A 19836-nucleotide genomic window follows, 5' to 3' on the forward strand; every position below is an offset into this window, starting at 1 on the left:
GAATTGTCAGGCATCCTGGACACTGATAATTCAGTGCATCTTTCCACCTTACACTTAGTTTTTCAACCAAGGATAAACCTTGCTCTTTGCCAGTTCACTGAAGCTTTCAACCACCAAAATGTAAGAACAGAAAAAAAAACTGGTTGCCATACCAAATGTGGCTTAATCATATGATGCAGCCTGAAAACCCCGTTTCAAATGGAAAGTCATATGATTTTGAATACTATGGTGATGATCCTGATGGTCCAACTCCATTGGACAGTGATAAGAATGTTGTAGTTGAAGAAATTGACCTGGGACAACATGATTCATTGCAGTCATTTGTATTGGAAAGGCTAGATCCCTTAAGATAATCAAGTCAAATGGGAGTAGACATCTTCCAAGAGGCTCTAGAACTAGTGACAGTTAAACTTGGGCAACTGACAATTGCATAATACTACATGTGTGTGGGCTGGGTAAAGGAGATTATGGCCCTTAAAGTATTTTGGCAACTCAATTCACAACAGAAAACCTCACCCTGTATCAAGTAAATTATTTTCTCATCTTCCTTTTCATTGATATACAAAACTCAGAAACTGCTTGAATTACAGAATGCCTAACTTCTAGCAACACAACTAAACTGAAGAGAAATCAGGGCATTTGATAACTGCCATGTGCACTACTCTGCCTTGTAGATTTTTCAGGTGCTTATCAAAACAGATGTTAAAATGTGGCAAGGTTAATTTGTTATCTTATTTTCAAAAGTACCCAGGAGACAAGACTAACCTCTTGGTGCACTGGCGTAATGGCTACTAACAGGACTCATGTCACTAGCCAAAACTAACTTTGCACCAGCCAGCCTTTTTCATACACAGCTTCACTGACTTTTTTATAAGAGTGGTCAATCTTGGACATTTCTTGTTGCATCTAAAATGTTAATAATAATCACTAAGAAAATTTCACTCCCACAAACACGAATCCTGTTTTTCTTCAATATGCTTATGTTCAATCTCTGATGTATTTTTATCAGTGTTGCCATTTTCTTTTATCTCCCTTTAATAGTTAAATATTTATCATATGCTTATTAAGGCAATTATTTCCATGAAATTCACTCATAGTTTCCCTGTTTTCATTAGTTTCTATTCTCTTCAGTTTTACTTTGTCAGGATAATTCTCAATTTTGTCTTCATCCAGTAGACCAGTACTCCATTCCATCATGATTGTCACAATGGCTAGTGAAAGTGCAAAATCTACTATTCAAAACTGAAATGTGTGGCTAGTTGGCAGTAGTGTTAGCCTTGAGCCTTGGGTACCTAATAATATTCACAACAAATTGGTACCATGTTTGTAATAGAATATCAAGGAAAACATCGTTTTTAGGAAAGAAGTACCACATGTGGGTTAAATAATGCAAAACATGAGACAACAACATTGAAAAACTTAAAACACATCCAAAATGTTCAATGATTGCTGTCTTGTAAAATGTAAAGGTTCTTATTTCAAAAATAACTTAAAGCCAGGTTTACACAAGCAGTTTTTGTGAGAAACATGTTTGACTGTGCACACGGCACAGCAAAAATTTTGTTTACAGTTCAAAGTTTAGTGTGCCAGTAATGATTGGACAGCAGAAATATGCACAATACCAAAGACCAATGTGGTAGCAAAATTTGCCACAGTTTATGTTATTTGCCACAAAAAGCTAGCACACACAGCTTTTAATAAACAAATATGTTTGTCTCATAAAAATTGGTTAACTTACATCTACAAAAGCGGCAGTAATAGAATCTAAATTTTCCGTGTCCCTTGTGTCTCGGTTGTAGCAACGTCTCATTTACCTAAGCAGACTAATGGTTTGATCAAGAACTTCGGCGTGCGCTTCTGCAACTTCTGAGTCAAAATTCTCAAAAATTATTTCCGTTTTATCCAAGATGTCTGCAAGAAACTTAGGAAACTCAACTTCTAAATCTAGTTCTCCTTCGCCCGCCATGTTTTCAGTGCTCTCTAGTGCTCAGTTACTCTCGTTCCTGTTGGCCGCGCTCGGCCCAGGAAGATTGCATCAATATTTGAGGTATTGGATTGAATCAATATTTCAGGTATTGGATTGAATCAATATTTGAGGTATTGGATTACACCAATATTCGAGGTATTGGATTGAATCAATATTCCAGGTATTGGATTGAATCAATATTTTAGGTATTGGATTGAATCAATATTTTAGGTATTGGATTGAATCAATATTCCAGGTATTGGATTGAATCAATATTTCAGGTATTGGATTGAATCAATATTTTAGGTATTGGATTGAATCAATATTCCAGGTATTGGATTGAATCAATATTTTAGGTATTGGATTGAATCAATATTCCAGGTATTGGATTGAATCGTGAAAATTAAAAGATTGAATTGAACCAAAAATTTTATTTACCATTGGATTGAATGCCTTTTTCTATCTTTAAATAAAACCGTTATTTAAAGGATTAAACATATATTGCAAGGATTAAATTTTGCTACAAACGGCTTGCCATATAAATCCCAATTCCTCTAGAGCGGTTTTAATCCTCCTTAGGAAAAAAAGATCGCGGCTGTGCATTTTACCCCAATACCATGCGAACCTTGCACAGCCCATAAAGTACATGAAAAGCTATATTTTTGCAATATTTGTCCCTGTACTTACGACAAAGTGTATGTTATGTTTGAAGATGTTAGAGCTTTTCTGTACGTTAGTATGAGCGTTACGTTGCTAGAGTTTTCGTGCGCTAAGAATTATGAGTTAATGAACCAGTCGCCATCTTTTTTTCTACGGAGGATTGAGTGTCTTAAAACCAAAAAAAAAAGTAATCACTCTAGCCAATCACAAAGGACACAGATAACCCGTGGACCAATCAAAACTCCAAGTAAGTACGTGTCGCTGACGCAAAGCGCGGGAAAAATGTGTGCGATTTTGGTTTACTTCTGATTGGATGAAAAAGTGGCGCGAGGTTTTTTAAACCTATCGTGTATTAGTACAAAAACCAATTACTTTTCAACACATGAAAATAAATGAAACCGCGCTATTGTAGACCCTATCATTGTCCTGGAAACCATCTTGATAAGAAGGCAACACTCGACAGAAAGTACTTTGTTTGTAGTGGTAATTTGAAATTACAAGCACGATTACTCCGTGAATTGTACGACACGAGGTCCGATTACTAATTAATCGTATCTCTAACAAATTTCGGAATTAAAAATGTCTTTTGCGAATTTCTTTTGTAGTGCGTTTCATAAGTTTTGAAAACTGTAGGAAACATTTCAAAGAAAGCCATTAAAGCGCGCGCAATTGACGTGCGAATCACGTGGGTATCCAATTACAGGTGTCCGATTACAAAAGGTTCAAATTGGATACCTGAAATTGGACACCCACGTAATCGCGCGCCGATTAATAATGGTAATAGGACTGAGTGGAATCCAATTCGGTCTGTAATCATACGAGTGATTAACAAAATCGGACGACTGCGAAGCGGGAGTCCGATTTGTTAATCACGAGTATGATTACAGACTGACTTGAACGACACGATGTTCTGTTACCAATTAATCAAAACTATGACAAAATTCGAGAAACGAACAAACCATCGATTGCGCACTGAACGATTAAACGTCGTAATGAATGCTGAAAAACACAGCAGTTTACTCAACAGAGTGCACCGCAACAGCGCGCGCAAAATGACGCGTACTGTCCAATTACAAACATGACGCGTACACTGTCCAATTAATTCTCAAATCGGGCTGCTGATAGCCAGTCACATTCGAGGATTTTGTTATAGTTTTGATTATGTGGCGAATAGGGGCGCGGAGAACCAATCACTATCGATAATTTTGTTATAGACACGATTAGTAACGAAATCCCATGGTCAATAACTTTAATCATCCCTTAGATACTAGACAAAGGTTTGCATATCCAAATCTGAGGGATAAACATGTAGCTGAGCTGGAAAGCGTCTACCCGAGTTTTTAATTTTCCACACATTTGTCGTCTATAATTTTTTCCGTGAAGTTGCGCGAACTTAGCAAAGTAACATTCATTAAATTTGGTATTCATGAATTGCTCAGAATTCAATTTTAAGGAACTTATTTGCCATTGGATTCCCATGCAAACAACGTAAATGCTGATGTTGCTGCGTATCCGTCAGGTCTTTTGATATCATGAATTTAGTGAACTTGTAGCCGTTGTTAATCTCTTTTGTCGAACAAATTCAATTCATTTCTTTTTCATTGCCTTACTAAACGATCGCAAAATACCTTAGTTTACGAAGCCGATGTCATCACTCGTTTGTCGTGTCTGTGATTCTCAACACAGCTAGTTCTTTTTGAGATGTTTAATACCTCTTTCAAAGCTATGAAGCTGCCCGGTTTTCTCAAATGCAATGCAATCTTCAAATGGGTTAGGGATGAATTTTGCCATATTATTAGGCCTGCACGGTTTCTGAAGGCACATTTGACCATTGCATCCGGCAGCAGCTGATAATCAAACTTGTAAGCGTTGATTTGAGCTACATGTATTGGTCTAATTATTATAGGAAAACCGTCTTTTTTCTCGAAACAATTAGAGATTCGTTGTACCTGTGAACAGATCTGACTCCTAATTCTATTTGTGAGACTTAGCAAAAGTCAGATCTGTTCACCAGTACAATAAATCAATCATTGATTCGAGAAAAAAACCTGTTTCCTTTTAATAACAGGGCAATCGTAAATGCAAGCTTCTCGCCCAGTGTACATAGTACGGAGTTAAGTTTCGGTTGATTTTTTGGTATTTTTGTTCACTGTTGTTTCTTCATAAGTAGTTTTTTGTTTGTCTGAAACGGCAAACCCGGAAGTTTAATCTGGGACATGTTCGCTTTCATTATTAAGAGCTGATTGCTTAAATGAGACCAATGCAACTGATATTTAATTGTTCAGCTAACGATACAATTTCGGATAAATTGATCCGCTTCCAACCAATTAGAAGCGAGTATTTACGATAGCAGTGTTATTACAGTAAATACCGATGGTGTGTTTAGTAGTTGTCAATGTAAATTTGTGACATGAAAATCTTGCAGCAACTTCTGTAACATGGACAGCTCCTCCGCCAGCCTGGAATCAGACAGTCCCAACTGACATTAGAACAGTTGACATTTTGATATTCAATAGAAGTACACAAGTGCATCTGAAATGGAATTACATACTGTCCCCCGGCTCAAATCTGAAAATTACAGGATTTTCAATTTCGGAAGACGGCTCTGACAATGCTATCGATATTGGCTTCAAATTGCATGGTAGTGATGGTAGTGAGACGACGACAATACTCAATAATTTCGGAGCACGTTTTAATATCAGCAGAAGTGAAGTGGCCACCTTGATTATAAACAGAGCCACTGAAAGAGAAGAAGCTACCTTCCAATGCGTGCTTACGACGTCGAGCACATGGCGATACAATGTTCGTGTCAAGTTGACAGGTAAGAACTGAATCACTCTGTTTATAAAGTCGTATCTTTAGGTTATAATTTTCCAGCCAAGATGATTGTAGTATCAACTGATAGAGTGGTTGCAACAATCCATTAAAATCTACAATTCTTGGAAAGTGCTAGAAACTGTTTTGAGCCACCGGAAAAGGACGAAGCAAACTATGCAGTTATGTCGCAGTGGCGGCTGAGCTGAAGTTGAAGTCGATGTGTATGTGTACTTCTAGTACAAGCGACAAACCGAAATACTTTCTTTTTTTTCTCTAAAATGGAACCGTATTTCGATATAGGTAAGTAGAAAAGGAGGCAGCGCGGCTGAGTGGTTGGGGTGCCAGTCTTAGAATCCTGCGCTCGCGGGTTCAAGTCCCCGTTCTGACCACTTGTTCTCTGTAGTTCCGAGTTCACCTCCTCTGTCACACTTGTAAACAGCCAACTGGTCTGCCTTGTGCCTGCTGGGATTTTTAACCATGTTATTTTTACTTAGATTATTAGTTTCCGTTTTTGTTTCCATTGGCTCTGAAAAGCCCCTTTGGGGTAGTGTTTAATTAGGGTCCATGGTAGATGTCACAGATTTAGTTCCTAGTGCTTGCAAAAGTCAACTTACATATCTTGTTTTATATTTCATTTTGACGTTTTAAGAACTTCAAATGCACTGGGATCGAACACCATTAAACCTGTCAACTGTTCAGGAAGGCAACAATATCACTCTGCAGTGGACGTATAGCTACACACTTGGCTTGCCGCCTTCATTTCAAGAAGCTACATTCTTTGATCTCCGTGATGGTAAAGAAAAGCGCATTGCAAACAAACCCCGGCAGGATGACCTCTATGTGGACCCGACTTATCGAGACCGAATCAAAATCCGTATAGATGATACCAAAGCGTCGATGACTTTTCTTACAGCGCTTAGATCAGACAGTGGAAGATACAAGTTAAAGGTTGAAACTTTAAACAATAGCAAGCTTGGTGGGCTTACAAGCATAATAGAAATTTCAGTGCAATGTAAGTAACTTCAGAAATATTTGGTTGTTTCGAAAACGGCTGTGACTAAAAGTGGGACGGGGACTTGGGGACGTGGGACGTGGGACGTGGGACGTGGGACGTGGGACTCGGGAACGCGGGGACGCGGGGACGTGGGGACTCGGGGACGCGGGGACGCGGGGACTCGGGGACGCGGGGACGCGGGGACTCGGGGACGTGGGGACGTGGGGACGTGGGGACGTGGGGACGTGGGGACGTGGGGACGTGGGACGCGAGCACGCGCAGGGACTCGAGGACGTGGGACGTAGGGACTTAAGGACGTGATAAACAAACAACACCTGATTTTTGCGCTGAATTTGTAAAATACAATTTTCGGCGGTCAAGTGAAAGGTAATCTAATATGCTGGAGAATTTGTCAGCAGACCAGAAGCTGATGATCCCCAGCATATATTAGGGACCAGCACCGACGACGACGAGCCCAGAGGACAACGACCGGAAGTAAAATTTCCCCTTACCGTGTTACTATGCATGCTCGACTCGTCGTCCATGTGAAGTTCAGGACGTCAAAACGTCAGGTTTGCCGTCCTGAGCGAACATGAGTATGTATTAATCTATTTACGCAGTGTTTCAGCCAGAAATTTATAACTATTGAAATGAAATTTGGTTATTTATTGAACCTCTTAGCTTTGTAATAACTAGATTTTACGGCGAGTTTGATGTAGGAATCGTTGGTAATAACATTATTTTGGGTTTATCGATTTGTGCGTAGTGAAATTTGCTTGTCAGCGAAAGTAGAAAATTAAATGAATTTAGAAATTGAAAAATGACTCTTTCTTTCATTTTGTTCTGGTTCCTATCTACATGTAGGCTTTCGCTTATGTTTTTAGGATAGGATTTTATACCGTGAAAGTTGTTTTAGATTATATCGGCCCGAAAATTCGGGTTAGTTAATCTCTAAGAGTGAAAACCTGTTATGTTCGTCCTACGAGAAATCGAGATTTTTCGACATAAATTTCTCATGTAGGACTGAAAGTTCGTTGTCATCGATAGTACCGTTTTCGTAGCTCAAGCGAAACTGGACGTGGAGCTCGTGAAAGGAAGACATGACAAAATTTTTCGATAGTTTTAAGTCGATGTTTGCAAGGACTCAGCTCTATTCACATGTCCTTGCACTTGGTTTTCACGCCGTGAATGACGTCCTCGACCCAGTCTAACAGAAATTTTACTCCTCATCGTCGTCTCATTCATCATCGGTGCTTAAGGTCCCTATTACTTTTCACTTCACCGCGGAAAAAAGTATTTTACAAAATTCAGCGCAAAAATGAGGTGATGTTTGTTTATCACGTCCTCCAGTCCTTACGTCCCACGTCCTCGAGTCCCCGCGCGTGCTCGCGTCCCACGTCCCCAAGTCCCCAAGTCCCCACGTCCCCGCGTCCCCGCGTCCCTGAGTCCCCATGTCCCCGTGTCCCCGCGTCCCCGATTCCCCACGTCCCCGCGTCCCTGCGTCCCCGAGTCCCACGTCCCATGTCCCACGTCCCACGTCCCAGTCCCCAAGTGCCCGTCCCATTTTTAGTCGCAGCCTTCGAAAACTTCGTTTTCTTCCGTTTTTCCCCGCTTTCCTGGGAAACCGTACATGGACCATGTTGAAGTAGACATTATATTCACTGCCGTCGTTATAGACCAATGGCAATTCTTTGTGTTACATTTATACACAGTATAGTTAACTTATGATGGAACCACCAACCTCATCGTCAGTGTCACTTCTGGCAGAGAACATTGTCTAGTGATGCAAACAGGGACGGGTTTAATCGTACCACGAGACAAAGTCAAGTTCGAGTCAAGTTAAACGTATCTTTTTTGGCTTTATCTGGTCTTTTGGTGGTAATTTATGTGTCAAAATGACGTACTATAGGTACGAGACCAGGTGACGGACACCGTAACGGGGACGGACACCGTAAGTCTTGGGATCCGCGCGCACCTATGATATGGGACAATTTTTCTATTTTTAGAACAAATTGCGCCATTCTGATGTCATATATCCGCGCGGATCCACGCACATGTCGGGGGCTCTCGCGTGGATGTTGTCACGTTGCGTGATCAAATGGTGAGAGCTGAGAGATTCTCTTGCAGATTTTTCACAGCGATGGCAGAGAATAAGCTAGGGAATGAGGACCAGGGCTCTTATATGTAGTTTTATGCTCTCAGCTAATGATAAAGGTGAGTTTTTCAGGCTCGAAAACATGACTTCGATTTCGCGCTGTGAATGAATGCTCGTTGTACGCGTAAGCTTTTGCGCTTGTTCTATAAAGAAAAGTTATGTAAGAAAACTCTTTACTGTTTGTTTGGCGAGTTTGCAAAAGTTTTTAAAAGCAAAGTCTGACACGTAAAAGTAGCTCATTTGCATAGTACAGCGTGTGCACTTTCAAGTCCGAGTCGGACTGCAACAATTTTCGCCAACGCCAAAAGGCTACTAACATCATGTGTGTTTCTTTAACGTAGTGAAATTTTACACTACGAAAATAAAATAGACAAGGAGTTTTGATAACTCAACCAACAAAATCGAAATCTTTATTCGAGTACCGTCACCATTCGAGTTGGTTAAAGAAAGCTGATTATTTCTGCTGTATTCACATATTTTCAGCTAAGCTTTTAATATGTTCTCAAACACCTATCAACCTTAAACATATTTAAAAACTAGAGATACATGAGTTCGATGTACGTTTTCACACGAAAGTGGGGAAGTTCAATTTGTCATGTCAGTTTTACTGAATGTACAAACCATGCATCGGCGGGCGCTCTTATTCATCGACAACAGTCAATTTATTGGATTTTTACACAAACAAAACTGAGTAGAATCTACAGACATAAACTTTATTGTCACTTATTGGGCCTTGATAAAACATCAAGCGTTGCTTACAATTCAGGCGAAACTCAAACTTGCAATTATTTTTTTTTCCACTGTTTGGTCGAGATAGACTCTGGTGAAATCCTCGCAAGCGTGTGGCAAGAGCAGGGAAACTTTGAGGTCCTGAAACGATGCTATATCCAAATATATCCAACTAGTTTTTTGCTGTGTTTTGGAAAAGTTGTTAATCTTCAACATATGTGAAACTTAGAGTGGAGTAACGTGGAACTATTGTAAAAGAAGCTGCAGAACACAACTTGGTCAGTGATATATATCATAAAGTGGCACGTAACCAAATTCGACACTGTCTTACTTCACTCAAAGTGGAGCAGCTTATGAGGAAAATACTGAAGCAAAAGTATTGAGTTGTGAGCAAAAGCATCAAACATTTCGGGAATTTAGGACACCATTTCCCTACGCTACATCCGCAAAAATCCTCGCAGCATGTACGCGCGTGTGCCGCACGGGATGGCGCAATTTGTTCTAAAAATAGAAAAATTGTCCCATATCATAGGGACAGCCCCAATACTAGAAATGGCGCACGCTTACGGTCTCCGTCCCCGATTATGGCTCCTGACGAGGCTCTTTTTTGTAGGTACTTTGACTCAATTTTTTTTTTCATCGTACGCCTCGATTGCGAAAGTTCAGCTTAGTTCCTTCTTTGGTTCGCAGCTTCTTCTGAGACAATCATCGACATGCATTAATTTTCGTCGCACATTCCGACCTCTATTAACTACACAACGCTAAGGCATAGGTTCCGTTTCAACGATACACAGTGAAAATTGACATGAAGTATAACAATAGCATTGCGCGGCATTCGAGAGCCACCTTGCTGCATCTATAGGGCATAATAGATTGCAACCCATTCTCTCTGCGGCCACATTGGTGGATAGCATTCTTTTATATGTGTACGGGTTTTCTGGAGAAGACTTCGCCGTGAAATTAATAGATGGCAAGGCTTGGCGAGGACTGCTGGTAGTGCTAAGGCTATATTGTTTTAAAATGCACAACGAAATGTTGCTTTCGTGCTCACGTTTGCAGTAGCTTGTAGTGGAAAACTGTTTCCTGTGAAACCTAACTGACAACTTTTTTTAACAATTATTATCGTCAGACGATATGGTATAAAAAAGAAAAAATGAAATAACTATTATTTGACTCGAACTTGACTCGTGATTTCAACTAAACATGGACTCGAACTTGTGCTACGATTAAATTCAAACAGAGACCAATCAAAACCACGACAATTACGTTGTTAAGGCCCGCGCTCAACCCCTCTTTTTGCACGGCTGTTTCTCGCAGCTGACAAACGGGCATCGAGGCCTATAAGAAAAAACACTGTTGTTGTTAATTCCGGTGTGCATACGGCCTAGTCAATTTATACCTTTCGGAACCTTTTCTTTCCACCTTTGTCCGCCTCTGGATCCTTTTCACCAAACGTCGATAATCGTTAGGCTCTGTTGTTTCATCTTAGCATTTAGTTTTATTTGTTGCCGTTATTTTTAGTCGGTTCGTCGCTATGTTAGCAACTTTCGAAACCCTAGCTAGCAGCTTGTAATTTTAGCCATTAATTAATTATTTTTAGAATAAAACGGGGACTTAAGTAAAGAACTGACCTCGTCACGTTCCTATCGGCTTTGGGATAAGTTTCACTAAGAACGCCTATTCATGGTTTTATTCGATTAGTTGTTTCGTCTCCTCGATAACAATTATCGCGCTGCTCATTGATTACTTACCGAGCTTTGCTTTCATGCACTAACAAGGTCAACAAAAAGGCACGTGGTTTCACTGGATAGCTTTTCGTCGTCACGAGCAACGACCTCCATTGGAAGCACCACAGTCATTCAGCAAATCGCTAACATACGATACGTTTTACCTTCACTAATTCACATGTTGGCGAATTAGAGGTCCTTTCCTCATGAAATGGAAAACAGCGACGTCAACAAACGCGAATCGCGGCCCTCCACGCTGATAAATTCCGAAGATGTCAGGCGGGAGAGAGCGTTATCCCTGAAGCGTTCTCGTTCTGGTCACCTAGGCTCTCTTACTAAAGCTCAGAACGAAATTGAAACACTGTTACTGGACGAAGTTTATGAATGTCGCTGAACTTGAAGAAAAGGCTGGAATTACTGAACATTTCGACATTCTAGCCCAGCAAAGGATGAGCCTTTCTACAAGTGTTGAAAAATCTATTTTCGATACACCGACCAAGCTTAACGAGTGGGTAATGGAAGATTTACAGAAAATGACTGATCCAAGGCATCCTGAATCCGTGAGGTCGCGTAGTCACCAATCGTCACGCCCCTCAAGCAGCACTTACAGTTCGAAGGCGCAAGCCTGCAGATTAGAGGCAGATAAGGCTCAACTGGTTCTTGTGCTTGTGGAACAAGAGAAACAACGGAGAATTGAAGAAGAAATGAAGATGTTAGAGCTGAAAAGAAAACAACGTGAACTCTCCCAGATGCGAGAAGCCGAGGAAGAAGAATTAAAGGCCATCATTAGGCTGGAATCCCTAAAGATTGAGGCAAACCACAAGCTCGCTGAAGCAAGAAAAGTAGCTGCCGTTATGGACTTAGAGGCCAAACTTGCTGACGAAATGGAAGGGGAATTATCAGACAATGAGTCATCATCAGTAGAGTCAGCGCCCTTCGATTGCGCACCACCCTTGACTGGCAGTGCTATTAATCCTCCGTTGATTGCTGTTACGCATTCCGCACCCCCACTGACACCCAACGTATTGGCCATGCCTGCACATCTCCCTGGTGCTTCACCCACGGCCATGGCAAGTGATCTGAGTCCACCTGTATCGAATAGCCTTACTCCCTTCACACGGCCCAATCTGTCTCCATCCGTAGCGCCAAGTCCATTGGTGCCAGCTTCCACCAAAGTATCAGTCACACTGTTGAATACCCCTAAGACCGGTGTTTCACCCATGACCACTGTCAGCAGCCTGAGCCCACCTGTGATGAACATTCTCGCTCCGTCAACACTGCCCTGTCGGTCTTCACCCGTAAAGTCAAGCCCATTTGTGCCAACCTTTACCATACTACCTGTCAAGCCTGTGAACACCTCTCAGATTAGTGTGTCATCGGTCACTGTCAGCCGTCTGAGCCCGCGCGTGACAAGCGACCTTTCTCCTTGGGCACCGCCCTGTCAGCCTCCGTTTGGCACCTTGAGCGTGAATGCGACGCCCGTACCTTACCATGATTACCGCGGCTATGAAAGACATCTCAACCACTGAACATGAGCTTGCGTACAACCAAAATTTCTCACGTATTCAGTTTCCAAAATTTTGGTGGTGTCCCAGCAGAGTTTCCTTTATTTAAGTAACGCTTCCAGCGCATTGTGATGTCACGGGAAGATATGGATGATAGCAGCAAAATGACTCCTCTTCTACAGTGTCTGGCTGGGGAGGCCAGACAGGCAGTAGCTAGCCTTGAGACGGCCACAAATGGAGTCCATCAAGCACTGCAAATCCTAGAACAGAGGTACGGACGACCGTGTATGATTGTTAACTCTGTCATCAACAGCCTAGTAAAAGGTCCATTCATATCTGCGAGCGATAAGATCAACCTATGGAAATATGCTGACAATGCTACGAGAGCCCTTGCAACCCTAACATCCATGAACTGTCTGTCGCAGGTCAACCAAGGCAATATTGTCAGTATGACAGAACGACTACCAAAGCCATTAAGGACAAGTTTGCTACACTTGCCTGTTACTTGGAAACAAAGGGCCAACATTTGCCAACCCTGACAGATTTTGTTGGTTTTGTGAACAAGCATACAAATATTGCTAACCATCCTGTCAGCGGCAAATCCCAGCAGTTCAACTACAACAATTCCAAGAACAATAGGCCGGCATCCAACGAGAAAATGGACATTCCTAAATACACGATGAGCATCAACGATGGTGGGAAGCCACCACCTAAGCAGCCTCCGAAGAAGGGCAAGGACAAAGCGAATAACTGTCGCTACTGTGACCAAGCACATCCACTCTACCGGTGTGAGGCATTTAAGGCGAAGACGACAAGAGAACGGATGTCCTTCGTCTCCTCAAAGACGCTGCGCCCTAACTGCCTCAAGGGTACTGAACACTCAACAGATACCTGTCCCAGCACGTTCAGACGTCGAGTTCAAGGATGTGGCGTGTTCCATTACTCACTCCTTCATCAAACACAGCGTCAGCAGAGACTAGAAAATTCTGCTTCGGAGGGCCAAGCTGCAGGAGTTGATGCCATTTTGCAATGTCATTTACACCACAATAACCTCAACGCCTGTCTGTGCCACTGCAGGGACAGAGGATTCAGAAAAAAGTTCTTTTACAAGTTGTACAATTGCGAGTAGTTAGTGGTAATGGGTTGGCTGGTACCACTTACGCAATGCTGGACTCTGGATCTGAAGTCACCCTCGTGGACCCATCACTGGTCAGCTCCCTGGGACTCTGTGGCCGACCCGACCGTTTGGTCCTCTCAACTGTGAGCAATCGCAATGAACTTCAAAAGGGCGAAAGAGTTAATCTTGCAGTCGAATGTCTCATTGATGAACAGCCACAACAACTTCAGCTTAAGGAAGTTGGGTCGGGGAAAGAGCTTAACATCCTGTTGCGCCACCAGCGCATAGCTGTAGACAAAGAAAGGTGGCCACACCTTCACGATGTTCCTTTCCCAGGAGTTGAACGGAAAAAAGATCTCAGTCATCATAGGGACAAATGTTCCGGAAGTGTTTGTCCCCCTGGAGGTTCGTCATGGAAGTCCAAACAACCACATCGTAATCCGTTCTTGTCTTGGCTTTGTTGTCGTCGGTAGAACATACATCAACATCCATACATCAACCAACGATGTGTCCCTCCACCATCAAGTTGACTTTTTCTGGGAGTCGGAGTCTCCTGGCACCACCAAACCTCACAAGTCTATGTCGGTTGAAGACAGGCATGCTGTGAACGGATTATTAACAGCACAATTTCAAAGTAGAATGACCATTATTGCATGGGTCTCCTTTGGAAACATGATCCACCTGTACTTCCCTTCAACCGCCCCATGGCTGAAATACGCCTTGGTCACCTGAAGCGACGCCTGCAAAGAGATAAAGGCCTGCATGAAAGGTACCGTTCAGTTGCTGATGGTTACATTGCCAAGGACCACGCCCGTAAGCTCACGAAAGAAGAGGCTGATCGAAGAAGTAACAAGACTTGGTATCTTCCTCACCACCCGGTTACCAGCCCCAACAAGCCAGGCAAGGTTCTTGTGGTGTTTGATGCAGCCGCAAAGTTTCAAGGCACTTCATTGAACGCTCAGCTACTGCAGGGCCCAGATTACATCAACAAACTAGCAGACGTCCTTATGCGGTTCCGACAGGAAGGAGTTGCCATCACCGCAGACATAGAACAGATGTTCCACCAAGTTCAGGTCCCTGCAGAAGACTGCGATGCCCTTCGGTTCCTGTGGTGCAGTAAGAGCCTCAACGATGAACCTGAGAAGTACCAAATGCAGGTGCACATGTTTGGTGCCACTTCCTCTCCGTGCTGCTCCATTAAGGCCCTGCGGCAAACCGCTGATGACAATGAGGACAAATATGGCAAAGAAGTCGCAGAAACTGTCTGCCGCAATTTTAGTGTTGATGACCTCCTCAAGTCTATCCACTATCTCCCAGGCAGCCACCCTGGCTGTTCAGCTCACAAGATGGTGGCTTCCATCTGACCAAGTTCCTGAACAACCGGAGAGAGGTTCTATTAAAGCTTCCATCTCAAGAGAGAGCAAACCTGACACTCAACCTCGAGTTGGACAGATTGCCAATTAACCGCACATTGGGTCTACACTGGGATACGGAGAGAGGCGTTTTGTGCTTTAAAACGGTACCCACCAACAAGCCGGCAACTAAGCGTGAAATTCTCTCCACTATCAGCTCGCTATTTGACCCCCTTGGATTCTTGTCTCCTTAGGTACAGGTACTAATATAAGATCTCTGGAAGGAGAAGATTGGATGGGATGATGAATTTCAAGACCGTCATTTGAAAGTTTGGCGTCAGTGGACAAATTATCTTCCATGGCTCGAAGATATCCAGATACCTTGCTGCTACAGGAACCTGGGCATGGTAAACAATTGCACTGTTTAACTTCACATTATCACCGATGCAAGCGAGTATGCCTACTCAACCTCAGCATACCTAAGGTTGAACCACCATGATGGCCAAACCCACTGTCCCTTTTTCTTCGGAAAATGTCTAAAAGCCCTTCTCAAGAGACCAACCATCCCACGTCTTGAGCTCATGGCAAGTCTGATGGCAGTCCGAACGAGCAACCTCATGAAAGCAGAGTTAGACCTTGCCATTGACCATGTTGTTTTTTGGACAGACTCACTGAAGGTACTTCAGTGCATTAAGAATGAAACCAGAAGATTCCACCGCTTTGTCGCCACCAGACTAGATGAGATTCATGAGCATATTACTCCAGACCAATGGCATCATGTCCCAGGAATCCTGGACCCAGCCGATGATGGATCGCGAGGCTTACTTATCGAAGCCTTTGAACCTGAATGTCAATGAAGAAGATCTATTTTCTCGAACCACTTCTGGACCAGATGGCTGCTCCAAGAACGCAAGAAGTGGATCCTTAAACGAAGAAACTTGACAGTTAACGATCTCGTCCTTGTGGTTACTGAGACCGCTGCTCGGCCAAGTTACCAGGGTGTTTCCAGGCCAGGATGGTTTGGTTCGCACAGCTGAGGTCAAGACCAAGAATTCAACACTGTTGCGTCCGATATCAAGGTTGTGTCTTCTGCATTGAATGTTTAGAGTGACTCTGTGCGTTTTGAACACCGAACTGTTAAGGAACTGCTAGGATCCAAATAGTTTTGTTGAACGTGCGCTTACGTTTAGCTAGTTCAAAGGGGGAAGCATGTTGAGGCCTGCGCTCAACCCCCATTTTTGGACAGCTGTTTCTCGCAGCCGACAAACAGGCATCGAGGCCTGTAAGAAAAAAACAATGTTGTTGTTAATTCCCGTGTGCATGTGGTCTAGTCAATTTATACCTTTTGGAACCTTTTCTTTCCACCCTTGTCCGCCTCTGGATCCTTTTCACCGAGCGTCGATAATCGTTAGGCTCTGTTGCTCTATCTTAGCATTTAGTTTTGTTTGTTGTTGTTATTTTTAGTCGGTTCGTCGCTATGTTAGCAACTTTCGAAACCTTAGCTAACAGACTGTTCGTGAAGACTCGAACATGCAGTTATTGTGTGAAGCAACTGGTGAACCAACACCAAACATCACCTGGATCAGAGTGTTGGAGGATGGTAGCAGCAGTGAAATACTGCACCAGGGTCAAACGTGGGACTTCCCAAACATCAGTAGGAGTAACTCTGGGACATACCGTTGTACAGCTGACAATGGGTTTGAAAATCCAGTTAGCCACAAATTCAAAGTGAAAGTCCTATGTAAGTGAATATACCTGTTTCGTTGATTAAGAGCCCACGGGGGCAGATTTAGGGGCGGGGGGAGAGAGGGGTGGGTGGATTGGATGGCTAGCCACCCCCTCTTTGGAAAAGAAAGAAAAATTGAAAACAAGTGTGAGTCTTATGGAAGAAGAAAAACAGGCAAACACCCTGGACAGGTACCTCATCGTAATTTCACCTTTGAGACATTGCTAGTATTTCTGATGTAACAGTTTTCAAGATTGGGTTCCAATTCTCAAATTGCCACATTTGGGGGCATGCCCCATTGATTCTGCACTTCAAGATACCAACCAACCCCTCTTGAAAACTGATTTATTCGCCCCTGGCCCGGATGCTTAAATGTCATGTTTTATTCTTTCTGAAAGTCTATTCATGAATCTGCAACCTCGCTCGGCGACAAAAGTGAGGTGGTGACTGGGTCTACCAGATGTTAGAAATGGAACAAATGTTTCTTCCAAAGGTTGCTTTCTTTATTTGTTAAAAGCTAGACTCACATAGTTGGTTACGTAGTTAGTTCACTGATTAAAACGTTATCTTTGGCTTTAAGCATTGCAGCGAAGGACATCTGTTTTTTTTTTTTTTGGGGGGGGGGGGGGTTTAAACAACACTAGTCTATCAAGGATGGTTGGTTGTGTGTCGAGGAATATTATTGGCAACTGACACTCCAAGCCGTTCTAGAGACCTGGAGACACACATTAAAGTAGTTTGTAGGTAACAGTTGCGTCATACGTCGATGTGATTAGAAGTGTTGATTGACTGATTGATTGATTGATTGATTAGTAGCAGTTATGTCAAATTACACATGTTTTGTATTAAGCCATATTTATTTTTTTGCAATTGTAGATACGTGTAAGAGTTTTACGTGATAATTGCATGTATATACTTGTTCGCAGACCCACCAGAGAATGTTCAGATCGAGACATCTGTCACTGATAAGAAAGCATGTGAAGGTGAAACTATCAGCATTAGCTGCTCAGCTGATGCTGTTCCACCTGAGATATCATATCAGCTGTTGGAGAATGGCTCTGTGGTATCAGACACATCAGGAATGTGGAGCAGGACATTATCAAGTGGAGGAGTGTTCATCTACAAATGTGTGGCCAACAACTCTTTAGGATCAACAGAAAGTGAAAATGTTATTGTTACTGTTAATGGTAAACAATTATTTCTTTTAACTACTAAGTATTGTGTTGGATTTTTTTAAATGCGAGTCTAAACAATGCTTAAATGTATTTTTTACCAGCTATGCAAAGTAACGTACAGTACTGCGACTTAGGCACGTTCAGATTTTACCATTTGACAATGAATAACATTTTTAACACTCATGAGGGCATCCCTGAAGCCTTCATGGTTTTTTCACAAAAATCAATACACTTTTCTCCCTTTTATAGAACCATTTATAACTTGGTGAGATTCAATAATCTTATATGTAATTACCCAGTGTTTTCATGAGGGATTTTAACAAAGGTCTTGGACTTTACTGAAGTAAATGTTGGAATATTCGTAAGTAAGCCAACCAAGGTTTGACAATAACTGACCACCCTATTAAGTATGGCTTAGCTCATTAACAAACGGGAACTATGGAAAGCAGACGGTGTCGATACACCTTGGCTGCACATTTTCCGGTCTTAAGTGAGAAAGCGAGTAGATTGTTCAAGAATTTCTTTCATTCAAGGATTCCTTTAATTGAACAGATAATAAGAGCAAATTTGACATTTGCATGTGAACAAAGAATTGTTGAAATTCAGGAATTTTTCTTTTATCGTTAAGTACCGTTGAGTGTTTCTTTTTCTTTATCAGCAGCACAACTAAACAGTACTGTACTGCAAATACCACTTTGCCCTCAGTCGAGCCAGTAGAAACTAAACAGCTCTGTAGCACATCTCTTAAGCAAGGCATTCCTATCGTAGCAGCAGTTGCACTTGTCAGTGAAACGAAAGGTGTTCTGGGAAATGTGAGAAATTTCTTTTCTCCATTCACCTTCTAAGCTACATGATGGAGAAGTTAGCTTCTCTTCAGGTAGCCTTCGCACGGGGTTGAATAAACTGTGACATGATCTTTGGAATTGATTATGAAGGAGCCATGACCTACACTACTGCGCTTATCATTGAGATGCAAACTGCAAAGTTCAGATTCGACCTACTGTAACAAGTGTGATTTTTGCCACCGTCAGTAGGCTTTTGTACATTATGCTAGCACTTTTTTTGAGCATTTTAGTGAGGGAAAAGCATTAAGAGGCTGTCTCTGTAAAAACCGACCACCGATTTTACTTTGAAAATTCGATTTTTCTCATAAGCTGGGATTTTGAAGTCCTTACCTGGTCAATCACTAAAATGAGCTTTATTTGATTAAAAATTCCAATTGAAGTTTTCTAGGATTGATTAAAGCTCGGTTCGCTCGACACAAGTTGCGTGCATGCCGAAACTGGAAAAATAGCACATATTGCCGGCGCTCTAAAAAATTAATATTCGCTCAAAAGTCCTAATTATTTTTTTCAGCTATAGATATATCATAGCAGTTTGTTAAGCTATGTTGCAACTATAATTCAATGCTGTTCCTTCAACGGTTTAAAGACGATTTTCAACCTGTTAAATCGAGTTTTGAACGAAACACGAAAATAGCTCTACTTTGAAGGCACGTTTTAAAAATGTGGCACCTGTTTGAATCTGCTGAAGGACATGAATAGAAAGTATAAATGGCCCTTAATTTAAAACAATAATAAAATTTGTCTGCCCAGTAGGTTTTCAAAACCAACGACTGCTTAAAGTTCAGGAAATTTTGAAAATATTCCGGTGAGTAACTAACATACTCGCCTTCGTAAAGTGCTCCAATAAATTCTCGTAAATCTCTTACCTGGCTTCAAGATTAAAGTTTTCGTTTTGCCAACACACTAGCAGGAGTGCATGTGAATTTACCCAAATCACAGATACAGTCTAGGTTGTAATTAAAAATGTGACTCTTTTACCTGAACCAATGGGAATTGTTACCTCCAAAATAGTTTGAATATTTTTTGACATCTGCAGATTCATCACATCTTTGTTCTTCAGTTTTTGCC

The 19836-nt window shown here is 42.0% G+C and overlaps 1 protein-coding gene across 4 annotated transcripts in view; it reads left to right on the forward strand.

The window, feature by feature from the left end:
- LOC110048637 (tyrosine kinase receptor Cad96Ca-like) overlaps positions 1-19836 on the forward strand; it is a 48376-nt gene that overhangs the window by 16262 nt on the left and 12278 nt on the right. For all 4 annotated transcript variants that reach the window (XM_089294295.1, XM_089294292.1, XM_089294294.1 and 1 more), the window contains exons 2-4: positions 5052-5447; positions 6093-6455; positions 17675-17935. In XM_089294295.1, coding sequence (XP_089150421.1) covers positions 5052-5447; positions 6093-6455; positions 17675-17935 — 1020 coding nt within the window. The remainder of the gene's footprint in view (positions 1-5051; positions 5448-6092; positions 6456-17674; positions 17936-19836) is intronic.

The sequence above is a fragment of the Orbicella faveolata genome, unplaced genomic scaffold (genome assembly GCF_042242905.1).
Source record: "Orbicella faveolata isolate gen_17 unplaced genomic scaffold, um_ofav_v1 contig_25, whole genome shotgun sequence".
Taxonomy (NCBI): domain Eukaryota; kingdom Metazoa; phylum Cnidaria; class Anthozoa; order Scleractinia; family Merulinidae; genus Orbicella; species Orbicella faveolata.